This window comes from Sinocyclocheilus anshuiensis, unplaced genomic scaffold (genome assembly GCF_001515605.1).
Source record: "Sinocyclocheilus anshuiensis isolate Anshui unplaced genomic scaffold, SAMN03320099.WGS_v1.1 scaffold207, whole genome shotgun sequence".
NCBI classification, from domain to species: Eukaryota; Metazoa; Chordata; class Actinopteri; order Cypriniformes; family Cyprinidae; genus Sinocyclocheilus; species Sinocyclocheilus anshuiensis.
In genome coordinates this window covers 3,724,900-3,748,334 of record NW_015551045.1, presented here as the reverse complement: position 1 = coordinate 3,748,334, position 23,435 = coordinate 3,724,900, and the positions used below count along the sequence as shown (strand labels likewise).

The 23,435-nt window shown below is 35.8% G+C and overlaps 1 protein-coding gene across 1 annotated transcript in view; it reads right to left on the bottom strand.

The window, feature by feature from the left end:
- The window catches only part of LOC107661718 (rho GTPase-activating protein 26-like), a 96,868-nt gene extending 78,903 nt beyond the window's left edge, over window positions 1–17,965 (bottom strand). The window contains exon 1 of the mRNA XM_016451464.1: window positions 17,472–17,965. Coding sequence (XP_016306950.1) covers window positions 17,472–17,625 — 154 coding nt within the window. The 5' untranslated portion in view covers window positions 17,626–17,965. The remainder of the gene's footprint in view (window positions 1–17,471) is intronic.
- Between the last annotated feature and the right edge of the window lie 5,470 nt (window positions 17,966–23,435).

The window sequence follows — 23,435 nt, the reverse complement described above, 5'->3', positions numbered from 1 at the left end:
TTGGGTTACTCTCTTATGGGAATTTAATTATAAAGTATATTTGAACTATAGACTATATAGTTTGGGTTATGTTAGACTATAGATTGAATTAATCCTTGTAGTTACTTGTAGTTAAACTCGCAGTTCTGACTTTTTTTTCTCACAATTCTGACTTTTTTTTTTCTCGCAATTGCAAGTTTTATTTCGCAATTCTGACTTCTTTTCTCAGAATTGTGAGATATAAACTCACAATTTACGAGTTATAAAATTCAATTCTGAGGGAAAAAAAAGACCGACTATTTTCGTACAATTGCGAGTTGTACGAAAATTGCCCTTTATAACTTGCAGCTGCATGTTATGAAGTCAGAAAAGCGATATAAACTCATTCAGAAAAAAGTCCGGTCAAATCACCTTTTTTATTTAATACAGTGACAGAAACAAACTTCCATACTATTTCGGTTGAATACCTGGGTCATTCATGTTGTATTGGTACCGCAACCGTGACAAAATAAAGCATTACAAAATAAAAGCTTCAAGAAAGTGTAGGAATCAAAATATAATAATGTAGAATAGGAAAAAAAAACAGATAAATTATTATTATTATTATTAAATTAGGTTTTAAAGGTTAACTTCAAGTGAGTGTGCAACATCCTGCTTCAGCACTACTTTACTAAAAAAAAAAAAATAGCTGTTTTTTGCGGCACGCTATTTTGGAACAGCTGAGCTACTCTCACGCTACTAAACAAATAGCTACATTTATAGCATTGCTACTGTAACACCACTGAAACTCTTGTAGGTTGTTTCTTCCCTTTTCTGAGACACAAACACCACTGAGATCACTGAAATACCCTGAAGTTCTCCATTTATAATTATATACATGCAGACAGCAGTTTCTAAGTGCTCAGTTCAGAGGTAAACGGGCTGTATTCTTTCGTTGCTGTGCTGTTGTTGGCACTCTAGGGTTCCGGGCACAGGAATAATAGGCCGGAAGAACAAATTCACATGCTTCAGTACGTTCACTTTCTTCAGAGCCTGCCGCTGTCACATGAAGAAATAACTGGCCGCTCACTTTCAAAACTCCTTTTTGAGCAGTGCTCATTTTAACTTTTAAAATCCTCTGTTCTAAGGAAATGTGATACAGCACTGCTTTGGATAAGCTGACAATTCATGACACAATGAAAGAAGACAAGCTTTAGTAGGTCAGCTGCTGTCTTCACGCCTCACTGGAATCCCACATTGCTTTGGAAAGCATCTCTCTATATTAGAATAATTTTTTTAATACATTTACCATCATCTATGCTCGCTTAAAGTCTTAAAAACCCTAATGATTAGGTTTAATATTTAGCAAATTTTACATTATTTAAAATATGAATTTGTACTGTATAATATAATGTTAATATATGGAGGAACAAACCTGCATAAATTAAAATACATATATAAATGTAATAATAGGAAAATAAATAAAGGAATAAATTATTTATTTTTATTACCTTTTTTCTTTATTTATTATTTTTTGAATTTATTTTTATATTTACATTTATTTGTATTATTTTTAACTTTTAGTTACTTTTAGTAACTTTTAGTTAAACTATTTTATATTTATTTTTTATGCGTTCATTTATTTTTATATTTATTTATTTTGTGGACCTTAGTTAGTTTGTTTTAGTCTGTTAGTTTGTTTAGTCTGCGGCTCGTGACGATACATTGATGTGTAAAGACACGAAACGATCAGCCTGTGCAAGAAACTGAACAGTATTTATATCGTTTTTTTACCTCTGATTCACCGCAATGTCCGAACTGTCTTGAGCGTGTTCTCAACAGCCGACGCGTGACGCGTCTTCTTCTTCTTCTTGCTTTATGGCAGATCGCACTTATAAGTGCTTATAAGACTTATAAGTGCATTACCGCCACCTATCTCTCAAATGGACCATTTATACTTCTAATTGAGATTGGAGATAGAGTGTCAATGGTCCATTTGAGAGATAGGTGGCGGTAATGCACTTATAAGTCTGCGATCTGCCGTAAAGCAAGAAGAAGAAGACGTGTCACGCGCCGGCTGTTGTGAACGCGCTCAGTACAGTTCGGACATTGCGGTGAATCAGAGATAAAAAACGATATAAATACTGTTCAGTTTCTTGCACAGACCAATCGTTTCGTGTCTTTACACATCGATGTATCGTCACGAGCCACAGGGTTTAATTTGGTTTTGTTTGTGTATGTTTTTTTGACTCTCAAATCCATGACTCCCATTCACTTCCATTATAAGACTGACAGACTGCAACGGTTTGAGTTAAAAATCTCCGTTTGTGTTCTACTGAAGAAACAAAGTCACCTACATCTTGGATGCCCTGGGGGTAAGCAGATAAACATCAAATTTTCTTTTTTGGGTGAACTAATCCCTTTAAAACTTAAAAAATGTTTTTCTTCACATAAAAAAATAACAATGAATCAACCTAAATCCATTCATTTATCCCAAAATAATAAAAACTTCTTTCCAAACCCATGCTATTGGCTGAGCCAGTATTGCTGTGTTGGGCTGTGTCTGTTTCAACCTTTGTGCATCGCAACAAAAATTCACAATGAAATTATATAAGGCGAAAATCATATGATCCCATGACGTTTATAAGGCAATAACACTGGGAGACTGACATTTGTTTGACTGCCTCGTTTCAAGGAAAATTTATATCAGCACATTCTTCAAATTTGTGAATTTTTATTTGTGAACGATTTGGCTTTGAATGTCTTTGGGTTTATTTATGCTGTGAATTAACTGAGATGAAGCATTTGAGAATGCATCTTGTAAACGGTTTGATGAGGTTAGGCATCATGAGGAGCTCACTCAATACTGAGCTTAGAAAAGCTTTTACAGGCTGCTGAGGTTCTGGATCAGCGCACAGGTGCTAATCACCAAATCACTCTGCGGTGATCTACAAATCGCTCCCAGATTTTACCCACAGCTCATTCGTTCTTTCAAAAGCGAGCACTGGGCTTGAATTTTGAAAGTCTCTCTGCCCAGTTTTCCTCGAACCCCTGGAGGGACTAGAGGAGGTTGTGTGGAGATTAAAAAACTGTCAGCAGGGGTTATTTTTGGAGTGGTACGGGAGGGAAATGGTCCAGGAGCTTGCCTGCACTCTCTCTCTCATTGCCAGTGTGTTGTGGTTTGTTTGAGTTGGCATATGGAGTGCCAGCAGCAGCCCGGGGCCTCCCTGTTCACAGTCCAGAGCCATTAGCCTATCATAACACGCTTACAACGCACTGGGCTTGCCTGCCTCCACCAGAGACTACCAAGATAACGCAGACCTCATGGTGTGGGGGTGGCAGCCATCTGTCATTTACGGTTTCAGATTAGAGTGACGTAGATGAGGGGCATAACAGCAAAAATGTCAGGATGACATTAGCTGTCTTGACATAATAATGAAGGAAAAAGCCTAATTAAAAATGAAATTCTTAAAACTAGCAAAACTGGCATACTATATATATATATATTATAAAGACCAATAAGTATCACTGTTCAATAAGATCTCATTAGTTAACCTTAGATAATGCATTAACATTCACAATGAGCAATAGCTACATTTGCTGACAAAATTAATTTTGTAGGGTGCCACAAGTTTGTTAAAATTTCCAAAGGGTGCCGCGACTGAAAAAAGGTTGGGAGACACTGTGCTAAATGACTAAATGTAAATGTAAATGTAAATGTAAATACATATTAATAATGCATTTTAAAAGTACAATTGTAAGCGCACAGCATGCTAGTAGTTGTTAACCAAAATATAAGCAGAAAAAACAACAATGTGGTCTTATAGTCAGACACACACACACACACATACACACATCATACATACTACATACATACATATACATATACATATATATCAGGGGTTAAAGCCTGATTTTTTCCGGGGATTGGGGGTTGCGGGGGCAGACACATACACAGGGTTATTTGGCAAACAAAAAAAAAGAACATTATTTGAAAATGATTTTCCTTGAAACTAACTAGTAACGGATCTGCCATTGCCATTAGCCCTTGACAGGCTCAGACTACAGATTATGGAGGGATATTTGAAACCACAATACCAAGAAAGTTTACTCACTACAATATGGTGAAAACACATTTAACATTTAGGATGCTTTTGATATCAAGTTTTGCTGGTTAGTTTTGTCCTTGACAGGGAACAAGATGACCTACAATCTAAAACATGAAATGTCTGTTCAAAAGAAAGTTTTGAAAGTTTTGTTCAGTGAGACAAAATGCAGATACTTGGTTCACTAGAACGAGACAATTTTTAATACTTTAAGAAATTTTCAAATGACAAAATATTTGTTAACGGGATACCGTTAACGAGATCATGTGTGAACAGGACCTTTTCAAAAATACAGGTAAATGCATTCTGGCAATCATATCGTTCTTATGGAGATCACATGATTACTCTGAGTTGTTTACAAAGCTCTGCTGCTTTTTTAATAGCTTTTCTATGTAACTATGACGCTAGATGGAAATCTTTGACCATTGCGCCTCGCAGCTTTTTTAAATATTAAAGTATTTGGCACTGTGATGAACACCATAGCGAATACAAAAATCTGAATGGCTGTTTAAAGTGCCCCTATTATGCCATTTTTAAGGTTGCTAATATTGTTTTATGAGTCTCCTAAAACATTTAAGGTCAAAAAACACGTTAGTTTTCTCAAAAAATTTTATTTAATTTCATAGAAAAGATGGTATCGATTGACCTTACCAATTCGAGTCGGAGTCTGATGATGAAACGGTTGAAGTGGCTGATCGACAAGAGACTAATATATATACACTGTTAAAAATTTCCTGTAAAAATTATCATGAACTCGAACGGGATATCAACAAGTGTTTTTAAATGTAGGACGACTATCTTTTTTTCCCCGCAGCCAAACGCCACACGCCGGAGATCCGGCATGGTGCCGGAGAACTTTAAGCCCTGTAAATATTAAAGTATTTGGCACTGTGATGAACACCATAGCGAATACAAAAATCTGAATGGCTGTTTAAAGTGCCCCTATTATGCCATTTTTAAGGTTGCTAATATTGTTTTATGAGTCTCCTAAAACATTTAAGGTCAAAAAACACGTTAGTTTTCTCAAAAAATTTTATTTAATTTCACCTCATTTCTAAATGATTCGTAAACGACTCGTGCGAAGCAGTTCAAAGAATCAGTCTCTCTAAACCCCTCCTTTCCGTGAGCCCTCACTGCTGTGATTGGTCAGATGGCGCAGTCCTTTGTGAAAAACTCACCTGCTACCGACGTGGTCAAAACGAAGACAGAGACCTGTTTATGTTCGCACTTTGATGGTGAAACATTCTACAAAAAAGGAAAGAAAAGAAAGAAAGATCCTTTTTTGCACAGAATGTTCTCTCTTCAATCTCATTTTTGCACAGAAAGTTCTCTCTTCAATCTCAAATGAGTTCCCGCTCTCTACCAACGAACACCGTGAGGAAACTGCGCGTCGTGCAGTGTCAGCGTTTTTTTTATTATTATTATTTTGCTTTTAATTAAACCAACAAATAACCCCTAAAATTACACTGACATAAAATATGTAATGAAAAAGCAGAAATATTGTACATACATTTGCAGCTGGGAGGTGTGTGCGTCTTCCTTTTCTTCTTCTTCTTCTTCTTCTTTCTCCAAGCAGAAAAAAAGCCTTCCTGTCATTGGTCAGGTTTTCCGCTCATTTTTTCCAGTGTATATATATATATATATATATATATATATAAAATATACTTAACTGTGAACTGTGAACTGAATGTAATGTTTTTGACACTTAATTCCATTTTATTTACAATTAAATGCAAATGTGTCGAGGTTGAAAATAATTCAGATTAAATTAAATTTGTTTACTTTTTCCCCATTTAAGTAGGACATAAGTACATTGTTAAATGTAATTTAATAATTACATTTATTGTCTTTGAAATATGGTTAAAGTGAACACCGTTAAAAATAAATAAATAAATAAAAATAAAAATCTGCAGCTGTAGTTGCCAGAACATCACTGTAAAAAATACTGTTACAACGGTTTAGGTTTTGTGGATTTAACTTAAATTTACTGTACAGTAAAAACCTGTATTTCATTAATTGGTATAATGTTAATATACCAACCTACTAAAATTTGTTTTGTACCTGTATAATGCCTTTATAATATAAGACGACCAACCACTAAAAAACACAGGTGGTAAAGAGAAAGCCACATGATGAATCAAAAGCACATAGATTTTCCACAATATTTTTCCATATTGCTGCGGCGCCCGAGGAGCAGTTGGGGGTTGGGTTGGGGCCTTGCTCAAGGGCCTCACCTCAATTGTGGTATTGAGGGTGGTAGAGGGTGCTGGACATTCACTCCCCCCACCTACAGTCCCTGCTGGACCTGAGACTTGAACCCACGACCTTCGGGTTACAAGTCCGACTCTCTATCCATTAGGCCACGACTGTCCCCTCAGCTTGTGGCTGAATGGGATCAGGTATCTAATCGCTGGCCCTTGTGACCTTGTGAGGTCTAATCAAAATGAAAATGCTGTCCTCACCTACACATTTGTTTCAAGTGTAAATGGGGACTTGAGCCAAGTTTCAAATAGGACACAAAGGCACCATACTGTAAATTTATTACTAAAGTGGTCCAAACGATTTGTGTGCTATTCACAGTTTCCTGAGCTAGGGTAGTTAAGATTTTCAGTGGACAAGAGCTTAGTTTTAGTCAGCATATTCTACAACAATTAAAAGAAAAAAAAAAAGCACTTGATATATAAGTTATTTGGACTACTTTTATGGTGTTATATATCTATTTAACATTGTGGGAAAAAGGTACACTTTAGCATACTTGTATGTACTTATTACGGAAATAATATAATTTAAAAGATTATAATAGTGAAATGAATAATGAATAATGTTTTTGGACACTTAATTTCATGTTATTTACAATTCAATTAAAATGTATTATAGATTTTAATGGTATTAAATGCAATTAGTTACGCTTAAGAGTGCTTTTCAACACTTAAATAGGTTTAGGTACATTTTATGTCATTTTATAATTCTATTGTCTTTGAAATATGATTCAAGGGTACTGTTGCATTTACAGACAGGCATTTATGGTAACTTTCATTTCATTTCTTTTGAAAATTATTTGTGCATTTAAAGACATTCGTAATTACACATTTCTAATGATTAAATTGCAATTTAAAGCACAACAAAATAGTATAGATATGCTTTAAGTTGTAGTTTTGGTAAAACCAATAACTGTAGTATCAATGGTATTTTGGAGTATTTTTTAAGAATGTTTTGAAAAAGTAAAGAAACAAGTGGACACAAAGGAACCTTAGGCATCTGAAATGTCTGCCTTCATATCAGCAATTTAGGCTAACCCACTGCTTCTGTGGCTAATGCTATAAAAATGAATATTGCTACAGTATATTAGAAATGTTAATTTTTAAAAAGCCACTCAAACTCATTATAAAGCCTGCAAAAAGGCAAAAATAAAGTAGTTAAAGAGTTATTGAAACTCGTATAGAGGGAACTGAAAACTTTCAGGCACCTATCAAAAGTTGAGGAGAATAAACTACTTAAACATATAGTTCTCCCATTTCCCCTCAATACTTCAGAGATTACATCCAATTAATCCTGGCAGTTTTCTGAAACATTCTGTTGTCCCTAATTAATCATGTTGAAATCTTTCTAAAACAATTCTTCCAGCAGCTTTTCCAATGTAGTTTAGCGGTTGAGCCCGCAATCTTGGACAACTTTTGCTTTAAAGTAATCAAAGTTGAAACGTAAACCAAAGCAGCAACATCAAGCATTCATTTGACAGGTTAATGAGAAGAACTTGATCAACCGTCGCACGCTGGCAGGACATTTCAAGTCCCTGCCTCATCTCTAAGGGGCAATGAGTATCTCGACTTCAACGGTTCTATCCGGCCCAGTCAGACTCTTTGAACACTGGCCCATTGTCTTACTGCGCTCCACTTGGGGACTCACTGGTTCTACACACAACGAGTCACGGGAGAGAGGCCTCTGGCCACAATGCTCAGCATTCACAGAGAGAGTTAAATAACCGAAGGGGACTTTACCCAAAGCCTACACATTTTACGGCTTTGGAAAAGAGGAATTCGGGATTTTGGGACTGATGAGTAAGAAGAAGAATATATATTATCACAGTCACAACAGACAGTAATGTTCATCTCTAAATGCATCAATCTAAGTTTCTTAGAATCCTGAGAGATGTGTTCCGAAATTCCAAAGTGTTTACGGCGATTTCTGGGATTGTCAGATGGAACAAAACCCTGTGTTCTTAGCAGTACTCTGTACTGTCTCATGCTTGAACGCCCACTTCCCCTTTGTTCCTGTGCCGTCAACAGGCCAAAGAGAGGTTTTTACTGTATAACAGACAGCGGAGAGGCTGACTGTGGAGCAGTCAGACAATAGTTGGCACAATGATGGGGAAAAATCATTATTAACATCTGCCTGACTCTCCTACATCTTGTCAAAAAACACCTGCGTTTTGCTTTCCTCTCCAGATGAGACAGCAAAGGCTGGAAAATGCTGTACGTGACACCTACAGCAAGTGATTTCAGCAGCATGCTAATTAAGCCCAAATACGGCAGGTTGCAATTAGAACTACGGGCAAAATGCAGAAGTGCTTTGGCCAACTGAAATTTTGTGCTACTGCAGGTCTACTTAGGCTTAAGTTTTTCCTTCTTCCGTTTTAAAAAAAAATCTCCGTCCACATGAAAACGCAAAAGCATGCTATGAAGCACTGTCAAGAGCATGCCAAACCAACAGGTGGCGATATAATCTCAACCGTAAAGCCATGTTGGCCAATCAGAAGCCTGAAAAAGTTTCCAGTAGGCGGAGATAACAGCGAGTGCTCCGACGTCACAAGCCAAAAACTCTGGTTTCGCTGTCTACACGATAACACTGCAACCGGAGTTTTTGAAAATCTTCACCCTGGCAGGTGTTTTCAAAAATGTTCGGTTTCAGTGACCTGGTGCTGCATTTGCGTGTGGACGAATGGCCAAACCGCGTAGAAAAAGCTGCGGTTTTAAAAATAACCGCGTTCGTGTGGACAGGGTCTTATAAGCAAACATTTAACCATTTGTTACGTTCCACAGAGCCTGTGGTATAATGAGACCATACTAGTGTGGCGCTTTTCCACTGCATGGTACGGCACGGTACGGTTCACTTTTTCCCGCCCACTCTAAAGCGGTACTAAACTGCAGTGGAGACGCAAACCGAGCCGTGCCATGCTGTACTGAGCCGTGCCGAGCCAAGTCGTACCACACAGTGGAAAAGCGCCATTAGTTACCGTGGTTACTCATCGTCAGACAAGTCCGAGTTCATGGAATGGAATTATATGTGCCACTTGAGGCTCGAAATTCCATTGTGTTGCTGCATTGTTCACTGATGGAAGCTTATTTTCAATATTCTTTAACACAACCTATGCTTATACAGTTTGGTTTTTGATGTAAACTTGCTCAGTGGGTCACCTGGTACAGCACTTGTGATGTTGAGTCCCGTGAAACACCAGTCACAATAAAAAAAAGAAAATGATGGTTTTGGTTTGTTTTCCTAAAGGAGAAAGACTGTAAATTCTGTAACTTTTAGGAGTATTTGACCTTCAGACTAAATGGCTTAAGTTAAGATAACAGATAAAGATTGAGTCACAAAAATTATTCAACTGCAAGGAGATCTGGCGTATTACCGGCTCAAAAACTGAGCCATATACATGCGTTTGTTTGTCTGTGAAAGCCAAACTCCAGAAACTGCAGACTGAGCTCAAACAAATTTGACCTTAGTCTTTCAAATCTGCAAACACAACAAGAATTTCAGCATGACGCTTCAGTTTTAAGGTCAAAAAGTGAGATGCAATATGTAAGTAGCTAAACATTTAATAATTGACAACTGTGTTATGATTAGAATTTTGAACATGCCCAGAATGGGATGCAAACATCTAAACTGGAGACTTTTTTTTAGCATATTATGCATAAGAATAAATGTACATATTGTGAATGAATTTAATGAACTTTATTGCACTTTTCTGATAGCATTGCATTATATTATACTGTAATGTAATCAAATGCATTTGATTTGAAACTTAAAATTATTAGTCACAGTTTAAATGTCTATATTTCAACAAACAAATTGTAGCAAAACATAATTATCCTACATTATATTAAAATGTTGATACAAAAAATATTTTAAAATAATATATTAAAAATAATTTTAAATATTTATACACAATTTTTTATTTATACAAATTTGATTTAAATGTTGATTATTAAATAAATTTGATTTGTCAAAGTTCTAGTATTACTATTTTATTAGCATCACTAGAATTTAAGAGGGTTTTTTTTTTCTTACAGGAATTTCTTATATTAAGGCTTCAAAAGTTTCTTTTGGCTCTTTTATTCCTTTAAACTCGCTGAACTGCAGAATAATTTCCTGTGCAGGTACCTAAATGCATTTCACAACCAGCTGGACAGCAGTGAGGACACAGTTATGAAGCAATCCAAGTGTGTCCTCTCTCTGCCCTCCAACTCATTAACTTTTACGGTACAGCAGGAGAATGTTAAAATAAGTTCAATTTAATTTATAACAGAACTTAAACTGTGGCACACGCACACAAAATTTCACACAGGCTGAGCTAGTTTCCAAACCGCACATGGTTCCTCAACCCCAGACTGCTGTGGCTCGCTAATTAAAAAGCCCTGGCAAAGCTCACCAATGAAACAAGCAGAAGCCTCCGAGTCAACACAGGTCATGTTTAAGCAAAGGTTCATCCAAGTCCACAGACCAGGTTCAAATAAATCTGGAGCTCCTGCATCAGTTTACCTTTGTGGGGGTTCTGTTTCAACATTAAAGGGTTAGTTCATCCCCAAAAAAACTTTCATGAAAGAAAAAAAAGAAGATATTTTGAAGAATGACCAAGCTGCTCTTAGTTATGTTTATAATAAAGAGCATAAGAAGAGTTGACCTACATTCATGGTGAATTGTCGTTTTTGAACAACAAGAGAGAGAGTAAATAAAACTTGTTTTATATATATTTGTGTGAACAATTCCTTTCTGTAAGACAGAATAATGAAAATGTAAAGGACATCTACATGTGACTTCCACTTGAGGCTGACAGACATGACAAAATCGGTAGCTCAATTTGTAGCATGGAAAGATTGTGACATATGCTTTGAATTCATGAAGGATGTTTTGGTCAAAGAGGACACTGAACTAAACAGGAAGTCTTAACCAGTGAGAATGTCTATGCGAGACCAATGCATCAAAACTGTGGAATGATCCCTCTTTATGAGCGTTCCTGAAACACAGCCCATCAACTAAAGGCCTCATACTTCACATCATACAAGAAAAAAAACAGCTTATCCCAGAGCAGACGGCCTAAAACCACAAACAAGACAATAAATTACCTCCTCTCCACAAATGTATGGCTCTTGACACTTCAAAGAAGCTTTGAGCAGAACGAAGTCCATCAGTTTCTTACATTCTTTTTGCAACAGAAAAAGATAAATGTAAGCTGAATTTTGCATCCCGGCCTAAACTTTTAGGAATGCTCCCGGTTCAATACAAGTTAAGCTCTATCAATAGCATATTGACAGCTGAAATGATTTTGTTAAGCTCTAATGTTGAGTACAACAAAATAATTCTGTCAACAGAACTTGACTCATTATTGAACCCGCCGGAACATTCCGATCAATGAAGCAAGTGAGCGATGCTTCCTTTTTCCTGCCTGGAAAAGGGATGTTGAAAACTGTGGGACTGTACATCTTTTTCCAGTTGTATGCAGACTACTGCATGATTGTCTAAAATTAACCCAACGAGGTGATGATGGATTGTAACACTCCAAAGAGAAAGGAAAAATTGAAATCGCATCATATGACCCCTTTAACTGTCTTTTCAAACACAAGCACATAACAATTAAACTACTTTTTATTTTATTTTATTTATTAATTCATTCATTTTTATTATTTTTTTCCCCCTCAGGATGCACAATATTCCAATTCTAGCAAGTGGCAAGCCAATAATTATTTTTTTATGCTGTGGCCAAATAAGTGGCCAATATTAAAACTGTATGGTACTTTTTTCTAAACAAATAACAAATAAAATACTAAAATTCAGTCATTTTAAATGCTACAAGTCAATTTAGGCAACAAAGCAGTAAAGTATGAAAAATGTATATTAATTTTGACATATGCAAAAGATTAAACTTAACAGTGCTACTAAATTGTTAGGGTTTTTAAAGATTAACTTTATGTGAGTGTTAGATGTGATCTACATAAAAATAGAGGAAATGAGCATGTTTATACAATCAACCATCTAGTATTGGCTAATATATAACAAGCACATAACAATTAAACTACTTTTTATTTTATTTTATTTATTAATTCATTCATTTTTATTATTTTTTTCCCCCTCAGGATGCACAATATTCCAATTCTAGCAAGTGGCAAGCCAATAATTATTTTTTTATGCTGTGGCCAAATAAGTGGCCAATATTAAAACTGTATGGTACTTTTTTCTAAACAAATAACAAATAAAATACTAAAATTCAGTCATTTTAAATGCTACAAGTCAATTTAGGCGACAAAGCAGTAAAGTATGAAAAATGTATATTAATTTTGACATATGCAAAAGATTAAACTTAACAGTGCTACTAAATTGTTAGGGTTTTTAAAGATTAACTTTATGAGTGTTAGATGTGATCTACATAAAAATAGAGGAAATGAGCATGTTTATACAATCAACCATCTAATATTGGCTAATATATACAGTAACGTTTCTGAAGAAAATATGGGTGACACTTGACTTGACCATGAAAACTATGTTTTTAGTTTTCTCATCTGCCAGAAAAATCTTAAAACTGATTAAAAATGGAAGCAGTGGAAGATTTTTGTTCTGTATTGTGATATACATTCAAGTGTAACAGATTATCAAAAAAAAAGAGAGAAAAATTTCATGCCAACCTTCAGTCAGACCGCCAAGGAATTTGATAAGGAATATCAAAACATCTCTCAAAAGCATGGAATGAGTGGTATGAGTTACAAAAAAAGTTAAAAACATAAGTTTAGGGGTTTGTTCAAATGTCTAACCCTAAATATGAGCTATAGTAATAGTGATAATTCAACTCATATTGCATAATATATTACTCAAATAATAATATTTTAGGTAACTGGTTATGTATTCCAAGTACCTTTCCAGAAGACAAATTCATTTTAAGGAACATGCCAACCATACATTATTAATGCATCCATAATCCATCACTTATAGTAAGTAATAGAAAGCCTTGTTTGATTGTAATCCTGTGCGTAAGAGCACACTTAATGCAGTTATAATCTCATAGTGTAACTGAGTTTCTTTATTAAAGAGGATATGTAATCCTAGTACTAACGATAATCCTGCTTCACTCATGCTCAACGCCATAGACTGAAGTCTTAAAGAGAAGCCACATCAGCTATCGTAGGTTGCCTCCAGACACAGAGGGCTGAGATTATAGAGCGACAATAATTATCCAGTGGAGGCTGCCCTAATTTCCCTTCCAACCCACTCCTCATGGAGCACTAACCAAACTAAAACACACACGCTGTTTCTTTGTTGTCCTCTCATGTGTGAATCTGTGGATGTTCCCTGATCTCTGTAGGGAAGCACTACTGAATCTCCTCTCACAGCTGTGCAGTGTGAAAACAGCCTCATCCTTTGGGAGGTAACATGTTCTCTTTCCCTTTATACCCTGAGAAACTCTCAGCAGTGTGTGAAACAAAGACTCAACCTTTTAAAAGGCTTTTTGGAGAGCAATCTACCCAAACTGTGTCTTTGTGACATACCTGACAAACAGTTTTTGTGAATTATAAGTTGTATTATAATTTGTGTGTGTGTATTAGTGCTGTCAAACGATTAATCGCGATTAATCGCATCCAAAATAAAAGTTTTTGTTTACATAATATATGTATGTGTACTGTGTATATTTATTATGTATAGATAAATACACACACAGTAAACATTTTGAAAATATTTACAGGTATTTACCTGCATATATTTATATTCTTATATTTTATATTATATATAAATATATTTAACATATAAACATAACATATATTTCATGAATATATACATGCATGTGTTTTTATTAATATTTTACTGCCATTGTGTGAATAATCTGTAATAATGTAATCCATTAAAAAGTAACTGTAATCTGATTATGAGAATTTTAAAACGTAACAATCTAATTACAAGTACTGTAATTATTGCTAATATTGCTACTGTAAATCTATTGCTAAAGCAATTCATACAGAAATTATAATAAAATGATGCATATTTTTTACCATCCAAAACAGAAGCCAGCATACTGTTGCCATAGTAACCTCTTCCAATGTGACTTCTGTTCACAAGCATCTATTAGGTTGAAATGTGTTCTGACTTGTACCCTAACTTGTGTTTACTGAAACATTGTGTGAACATTGTTGAAACAATAAGTTTGAAAACTCTACTCCTTCAAACTTCTGTAATTCGCACCCTGACCTGCCAACAATCCATATTCACCATCAACCACAATGTCACTTTAGCCACTCCAACAAACTGAAAAATGATTCCAGGAGAAGGCCACGTTCACGCTAAAACCATATTCACCATCAACCACAATGTCACTTTAGCCACTCCAACAAACAGAAAAATGATTCCAGGAGAAGGCCACATGTTCACGCTAAAAAGTGTGTGACAGCGATGCACAAGCCTGATGTTTGTGAATTCGTCACAGCTTCAAAACGTACTGCAGCTCTGGCCTCATCGATCAAGCGCAGCTGACAGCGGTGACCTACAGAGGTTCAGAGGTGACCAGCCCGCTCGGCACAGATGGAGAAAAAAAGGAAATCACAAATGAGTCATTGGTGGAATGAAGTAAAACAAACTCATACACACGTTTACTTAAGTAAAAAAGAGGAAGAGTAGACTGATAGGGAATTCAGACATTGTGATTTACAGAGCACTGCGCAACAAGGTTACGAAGAGTGTGATTTGCTTGCCCTTTGGATGTAGCAACAAAAAATCTAGTGAATATACTCCAATTCAAAATTTTACAAGCCATAGTCGTTCAGTAGAAATGTGACTGCAGTGACATTGCTACATATTAACTTTAACTTAATGCCTTCATAATTTCATGTAAATCCCATAGAGTTACACTGAACCTGAGCCATATCTAGAGACCAGAATATTCTTGTGATTTTGTGCAACCACCTCCTAAACATACCTTAGCAACTGCATAACAAGGACCACGGGTTGTGCTAATAGACGATAGTATCTTGTATCAACGATAGTCAGAGATATCACCTGTGGCTGATGCCTTTGACGATGGCAAGACGATTATTAGTATTATTATTATTATTATTATATCAAGATAGTAATACTATCTACATAATATAAGGGCTTACGTGTTCTTTTATCATGTTTTTACAGTGTTGTGCGTTATAACCAATCACACACGATTCTGTTGAGTTTATGAATGCAATGGCCAATCAGAGGCGTTTAGATGAGCCATCGCTGAAACAGCGGAGTTTAGTTGTTCTGTGCGCGCTCGCTTACTGAATTCAGCTCTGGTGCGAATTCTCTCAACATAAACAACAAAGTGCAGATGTACGTGCGATGTAAGTATACGAGATTTAATCATCATACAGTGTAAACGGCTTCACTGATTATAACGGGAGTGTTTTTTTTTAAACTGCATAAACTTGCGCTAGACTGAGCTTGTGATAATGTTCTTCGGTAATGTAAATGTTCTTTGCTCATTTTCTGTAGTTGTTTGAATAACTGAGAAAATGTAAGCCTTATAATTAGTAACTTACAATATTTCTATAAAATTGTTATCGTGTTACATTAGGATGATTTTCGCCTTGTGCTGAAGTTGGTTCACTTTCCGGCAATGAAACTAAGTAAATAAATAATTCAATAATTTAGCACGATAATATCGTATATCGGCGATCTCATAGGGCTGACGATAGGACGATATGACAATTGAGCATATCGCCCAAAACTAAGCACCCAATTACATCTCTCTAGCTCTGTGGCACCAAGTTTTGGCCACGAACAACACACTTTTTGTTTTTACGCCTCAAGTAAAAGACAACATACTTACTGTAAACGTAACAATACCATAGCAATTACCGACACCCTATACCATATGTCTAAAAATGGCATGCTTTCCCCGTTGAAATAGTCCTTCCTTGTGCAATTATTTGGGTGTTGCCAAAACATGAGTCACTTAGAACATTTGCTTATTTCCTAAGAACCTCCTCAACTTACCATCTGTCTTTTTTCATTACACCAAATACACCAAATAATGTTCTTTTTAGCAGCATCCTTTAATGTCAATTAGGATATCAAAAATACATCTGTATGGAATACAAGAGCTATATAGTGTTCACAGGGTTATTAAATGTGATTTCAGACTGTGGGAAGAAGTTGTATGTTGGTGCAAAATAACAAGTTAATGTGGTTATTGTTTATGAAGCAGGTTACTCTTACTCATGATAGGTCAAACATCGCATACTGCAAGCCATTGAGTGAACCAGTTATTTGTCAAAAATTAGCAATGGACTGGAGAAACAGGACAGTAATGGTTTTCTCATGAGAACAGTTTTTTTTTTGACAGAAGGGTAATAGAGAAACCTAACGAGCTAACATATCGTATTTTCAAAACTTGAAAGCAAACATATCTCTCTTTTCCCATCCTTAATTATGACTTGCCCAGACAAATGTTGTTAAAGCTGATGATTCCAGTACTAGAAACCACATCAAAGATGAGGCTTTTTCCAGCTATACAACTTTACATCACAAACCCAGAGGAATATAAAGCTGTCAAACTTGGGAGCTGGGACACACCTCGGTACTGTGTTCAAACGCTTACCACATGAACATGTCTCTAGGCTCAACACAGAGAGCCAGTCTGGTGTCAGTCTGGTTCTGCTGGGGTCAGTGTTTGTTTTTAAAGGTAATGGGGAGTGGAGTGGAAATTTCAGGCGGGGTGTGTATCTGTGGGAGATCAGAGTGATGCACTTGTGAAATGTTAGTCGCAGTTAATGTGAGGAAGTATTCCTGTGGTTATCTGCCAGAACACCTGTGTAAACCTGAAGAGAGTAACGACTTCCTACATCCACTAAAATAACCTTGTTGTTTTATAGTACTTGCAAAATAGCTCTGGAACAAGATATTTGAGTATATTTAGTGTGCTACTTCATAATACAGTGAGATTCAGACGTTTTCAAGTGTGACGTAAGAATCCAAATACTTTTGGGGCTACTAGATGTAAACTATTCCAGTTTATAACAGGCTTAAAAGTGACAAATTATTCACTTAAAAGTAGTTTTACAAATCTTAAGCTCTCTACTCTGTCTTGACGTTAAGTAAGTGACTCTTTAAGGACTATATCATGTGTTTATTAATCTGTAACAGTTTGTTTATTACACACGACAACGAAACATATCTTACTTTTCAGGGCTTGAATTAAAGCTTTCCCATCCTTAATCAGCTCCTTGATGAACTTATTGGTCTTCTCTAATTCCAGTTCATGAGACTTCAGCCTCTCTCGGAACTGAGGGCTGTCCACATAGCAGTCGCTGAACTCTAACGCAGGCAGTCCCATACTTCCTCCAGCTCCACAGCCCAGGACAACAGTGCAATGCAATGCAGATGCAAGTTAAATGCAACTTTAACTAATCATAAAAAGCATTGAAGTTAGAAACTACATAGCTGTAGTCGGAAACGGATGCTTTCTAACAACCAAAACAAAAACAGAAATCACAAGTGCATCTGGTCTACAACGCCGCTGCGCAAAAGAAGGAACTATTTTGCTGCGAAGGGACTCCAAAGAAGACCCGTGCGCTTCTCATGACGACGTCATAATGTTCCGCTGCAGGGTGATGATAAAAGAAAACGCGGTAATTGCGGACTCCTGCTTGGGCGTTTTTAAACGCGTCTGTAGGGTACCAACCTACCATGAAGCGGATAATCCTGCGATTGCCATGTCGTTCAGCCAATAGCGTTGCGGGATTCCGAAGCGATACGCACGCTTTGTGTGCGACAGGATACGAATGTGATTGGTTAGTTGATGCGGGGATTTCAAGTTAGTTCTGATCATACAGTGTCAAAATTATTTTCTTCAAAATCTAACGTAGACATTGATGTTACTATGTGTGATATATTTTGTTCTTTTTCAAATTGTAAACATAACATAGAATATATAGGAAATGTATTTCTTTTATTGGGAAAATATATGTACATTTTCTTCAACATCTCCAAAATTACATCATTTTCTTTGTGACTTTAACTACTTAATTATAACACTAAAACATATGAATACCAAAAAAAGTGTCAACTTTGTGAAACTGTATAATGATCTGCTGAATGGTACATAATTTTTGATTTACTACCTCTGTATTTTTTGTTTTATCTATGTATTCTTGTTTATTTTTTATTATTATTATTATTATTATTTCTCTCTTCTTTGTCTTCCTATATAATTTCTGTATTCATAATGTCATCCAATGTTACATTAATTGTTAAGTGTTTATACTTGCAATAAAAAAAAAAAATTAAGAAAAATAAAAAAAAAATAGTTCTGATCATACATTAATTAGCCTATCTTTGTGATATGCTAGATCCTCAAGGGAATGTTCATTCTTACTGTGATGTCATGTTTAAATACAATTTCCCTGTTGTCCATAAGGAATTTCTTCAAATGGTCTTGTTCACTTAATGAAATGTCATTTAGCCTATCATTTGAAGTGATTGTAAAAAGTGAGCAGAATTTTTTTGGGTTAAAGACAAGAGTTTTTACGACCCAAAATGTAGTAATAAAATTATAACAAAATGTTACTCTGAGGGGATTTTTTTTGTCCCCTCCCCAACAAAGTAAAAGAATTACATTTAAAATTTTTGCATAATGTATACCCCATAATGGGCTTACATCAAATTTGGTAATGCTCATTTGAATTGTAATTTCTATCATTTCAGTATTGAGTCTATTGATCATCTTTTTTCTTTTTTTTTTCAAATGCCCCCTTGTTTAAAGAATTTTGGTCTGACTTGTCAAAATTCCTTGCTTCAAAATTCAATTTAGACATTGATTTAACTATGTGTGATATATTCTGTTATTTTTCTCATTGTAAGCATAACATACTGTAGAATATATAGGACATTTATTTATTTTATTGGCAAAATATTATATTCATACCCAAATTGTTATAGCCTAACATTCCCAACATTACCCAAATTACATCATTTTCTTTGTGACTTTAACTACCTAATTATAACACAAAAAAATATTAACACCAAAAAAAGTGTCACATTTGTGAAACTGTATAATGATCTGCTGAATGTTACATCATTTGATTTACTACTTCTGCACTTCTTGTTTTAATTTTTTTATTTCCTTTATTGGCTTCCTATGTTATTTCTTTATTCATACTGTCATCCAATGTTGTATTTAATTGTTGAAGTTTATTCTTGTTTATACTTGCTATATAGTTCATAGTTCAGCTCATACATTTCTCCCACTGTATAAACTACACTCTAAAAAATGCTGGGTTATTTCAACCCAACTTTGGGTCAAATTTGGACTAACCCAACTTTTGGGTTAAAAATGTAATGTAAAAATTTAACCCAACAGTTGGGTTAGTCTATATTTGACCCAAAGTTGGGTTGAAACAACCCAGCATTTTTTAGAGTGTATCCATCCATCCATCCATCTATAGTGCCACCAAAATGTAACCAAAACCAACAAAAATGCACCATAAATGTAAAAAATAAAGGCAAAAAATGTCTATAGGCTATTTTCAGAGTATAAATCTAACCATAGTCATGGGTTTATGACTCTGCAGAAACAATTTAGGTAACCATAAAGGCTAGCATAAAAAAAGGTTAATTCCTGTCCATGGCATAGACCACTTATCTTTGTAGTTGTACTAGGACGGTTGAAAAATACTGGAACAGAAACGTGGTCATATATAAACTTGAGTTTTTATTATTATTTTTTTTTTTTGCAAAAAAATCCCGAATTCCTTACTCCCACTTTGCTCCAGGGTTTGTTCCACTTTTGCTGCAAATATATTTCAGAGTCTTTTTCAAACCTGTCAGTATCTCTTGAAGCCATTTTAAGCAATGCTGATAATGAAAAACAGATATTTATAACATCAGCTGAAACAAGAACAAATGCCATATTGCCATCGCTGTTGAGGAAGTTCACTTTGGTGTTGCTATAGTTGCAGAGAAACTGAAAGATGCAATTGCATTAATAATTAAATGCAGAACTTACACAAAACAGGGGCAGTGCATCAAAGAAATGTTGCACTGAGAAAGTTCAACATGGATTTTTCGAGACATACATGACATTTGTTGTGCTGTGGGTCCTTAATTGCCATCCCCTAAAATGCCTAACCCAGTGAAGAGCGATGCAGATGTAGGCTACAAGATGTATGAGTATAATGGTTAAGAAAGAAACATGTTGAATCTTGTGTTGCACAGTTTCTACTCCCAAATGCCTATGGCTGATAAATTCTCAAGCTTCCACAGTATTGTATCTCATGAACACCTGCCCCTAGGCGTGAGAACCTCAGTGTCATAAGAACTGCCTCGTATCATTTTCATGAATTGGTCCAGCACAGCCATCTGCATCTCTGACATGGAGTATACTGCCACCATGTGTCCCAGCATTAATGCATGCAGAAGTATAAAGCAATCATGAAAATTCTATTGGACATTTTTGCTCCTGTATTTTAAATTTCAATTTATGGTGCATTTTTATCAGTTTTGATAAGTTTGATCATTTTTAAGCTATGAATGATTGCTGCAATTAGTTATCACAACTTAAATGTCAACATTAGAATAAGTAATACTATGTTGCTTTAACTCAAGAAAGTAAGCGTTCGTGCTTGACTAAAAATGATAAGTGTGGTTTTAAGTTGCTTAGACACAATTCTGGGAACAACTCACCATTTTCTCAAATCTTTCTCACACCCAACGGTACAAACAGCTAACTTCTGAATCCCAATTCAAACTTTGCCCTCAGTCAATACAAACAAACTGTCAAAAACACAGACTACATTTTTTTTTACACATTGGAGGGATAAATTCAAAACACTGCTACCAAATGCTTTAGAAGTTTTCAGATCAATAATTTGGAACTTAGTGAAATCACAGCACGGACTAATAATAACTCTTTCAGAAACAACCCTGACAAAAAAGAAAAACAGTACTGTTTTATGCGTTTGTGCTTACATAATTGCATAAAGCAATATTGTACATGCTGTTTTGGACAAAAAGATACAAACAAACTGTCAAAAACACAGACTACATTTTTTTTTACACATTGGAGGGATAAATTCAAAACACTGCTATCAAATGCTTTAGAAGTTTTCAGATCAATAATTTGGAACTTAGTGAAATCACAGCACTGACTAATAATAACTCTTTCAGAAACAACCCTGACAAAAAAGAAAAACAGTACTGTTTTATGCGTTTGTGCTTACATAATTGGATAAAGCAATATTGTACATGCTGTTTTGGACAAAAAGCTGACCTTTGAAATGTCACACTGACAAAACATGTAAGGAAGAGTCCATGCAGAGTATAATACTTAAATTTTCAAAACTTTTATTTCCAAAGGCAAGCAAATGTACAGGTTACTCAACAACAGCATCAGCATCAACGTTCTCATCATCATCTCATCTCAGGTGTGGGTCAGGCCATAATATCTCATCAAATTCACACATTATGTTTGCTCTTGCGAGGCAGCGTGGAAAAAATGCCCTTGTGTGCCTTATATAACCCTGGATAGACTCCACAGACACATCTCCACAGGTGTCCAGCATTGCTTCCAGGAGGTTTTGGTGTACGTAGGGGTTGCGGTCATACACTTTCCACCGCCATGCTGAGAAAAATTCCTCAATCGGATTCAGAAATGGGGAATATGCTGGCAAATAAAGAACAGTGAACCTGGGGTGGGCATTGAACCAGGTGTGAACTAGAGCAGCACGATGGAAACTCACGTTATCCCAAATGACAACATATTAGACCTGCTCTGGTTGCCCTGCCCTGCTGATCTAGAAATTGAAGGAGTTGTGCCGTGTTGTATGGATCCAGTTTGGCATGGCGGTGGAGGACGGTACTGTATTGATGTGCAGGAGAGACAGGCCATGTTCTATACACTGTAAAAATTCTGTACTGTATATCAGTTACCTGCACATATTGGAATCGTTACTCCTTAACTCTGTTTGAATTCCTTTCATAAGGCACACGGTACAGCTGCTTTGTCCTTATTTGGTTCCTCTGAATGATCCGGTCAATAGTGGAAATGCTGATGCTGTCAATTCCTTGGAAGACTACCTGGTCTTCAACTTTGGGTTTGAATTTCCCTCAAACGGATGGCATTATTGGCAATTACCATATTCACCAGGGCAGTCTCCTGCTCAGCTGTGAGAAGTCTTCTCCTACCTCCTATAGATGGCCGCCTTTCAGTTCTGCAAAAATTAAAGGACCGCTACTAAATTATGGTCATCCATGACTGTGGCAAAAACTACACAGAAAACAAAGCGGGGATTCAATCTATATGCACTACAGCATTACATATATCACAGTAACAAAGCAAATGACCTGTTTTCCCTCCTGAAAGTACGGACAATGGATGCAACCGTGTAACGGCTTAGGTTCGGTTGCACTACAGTTTTTCTCGATTGCTTAAACACATTTCTTGAAATTGTGACTCCTTTTCTCAAAACCCTAAACACAAATCCATAACTTCTCACCCAATTCCCCATACTTCCTATTTTCAGGTCAAAATGAAGTTTTTTGAAAAAAAAAAACAAAATTTGCCCTCAGACATGACACACAAGCCCTCAGAAACACATACACAACAACATAGTCTTACACACTAATGAGATCAATTCATAACACTGTTGCAAAAACCTTCTTTTGGCAATCAGGTATCATTTTACAGCTCAATGTCTATTACAGTATACAACATAATTAGAGCAGATACATGTTACAATAAATATAGCAGATACAGTGATATTCAACAATAAGCTTTACAGTAAGAAAATATTATTTTCATTACACTGCTGTAAAGAGATCTTACAGGTGAAAAGCACTAGAAAGGAAATGGTCAAATACCAAAGAATTGCATATGAACACAACAGAATATAGAGTCATCTCTTAGTTCTGCAAAAAAATGCAGTACATGTAAGAAGTACTTGGCTACAAATCAGTTCAGCAGTTATGAGTTTGAGGGTGTACCACTTGTGCGTCAGTATTTACTGTACATATATATAAAAAGTAAAAGTTCTCTCATCTGAAGTACTGCTACTGTTCTGTCATTATATTTGATCTGTAAGTAGTATTGAAAGCCTGTAGATGAGCCTGTAGGCCAGCTGTCCTCATGCACAAGAACATGATCAACTA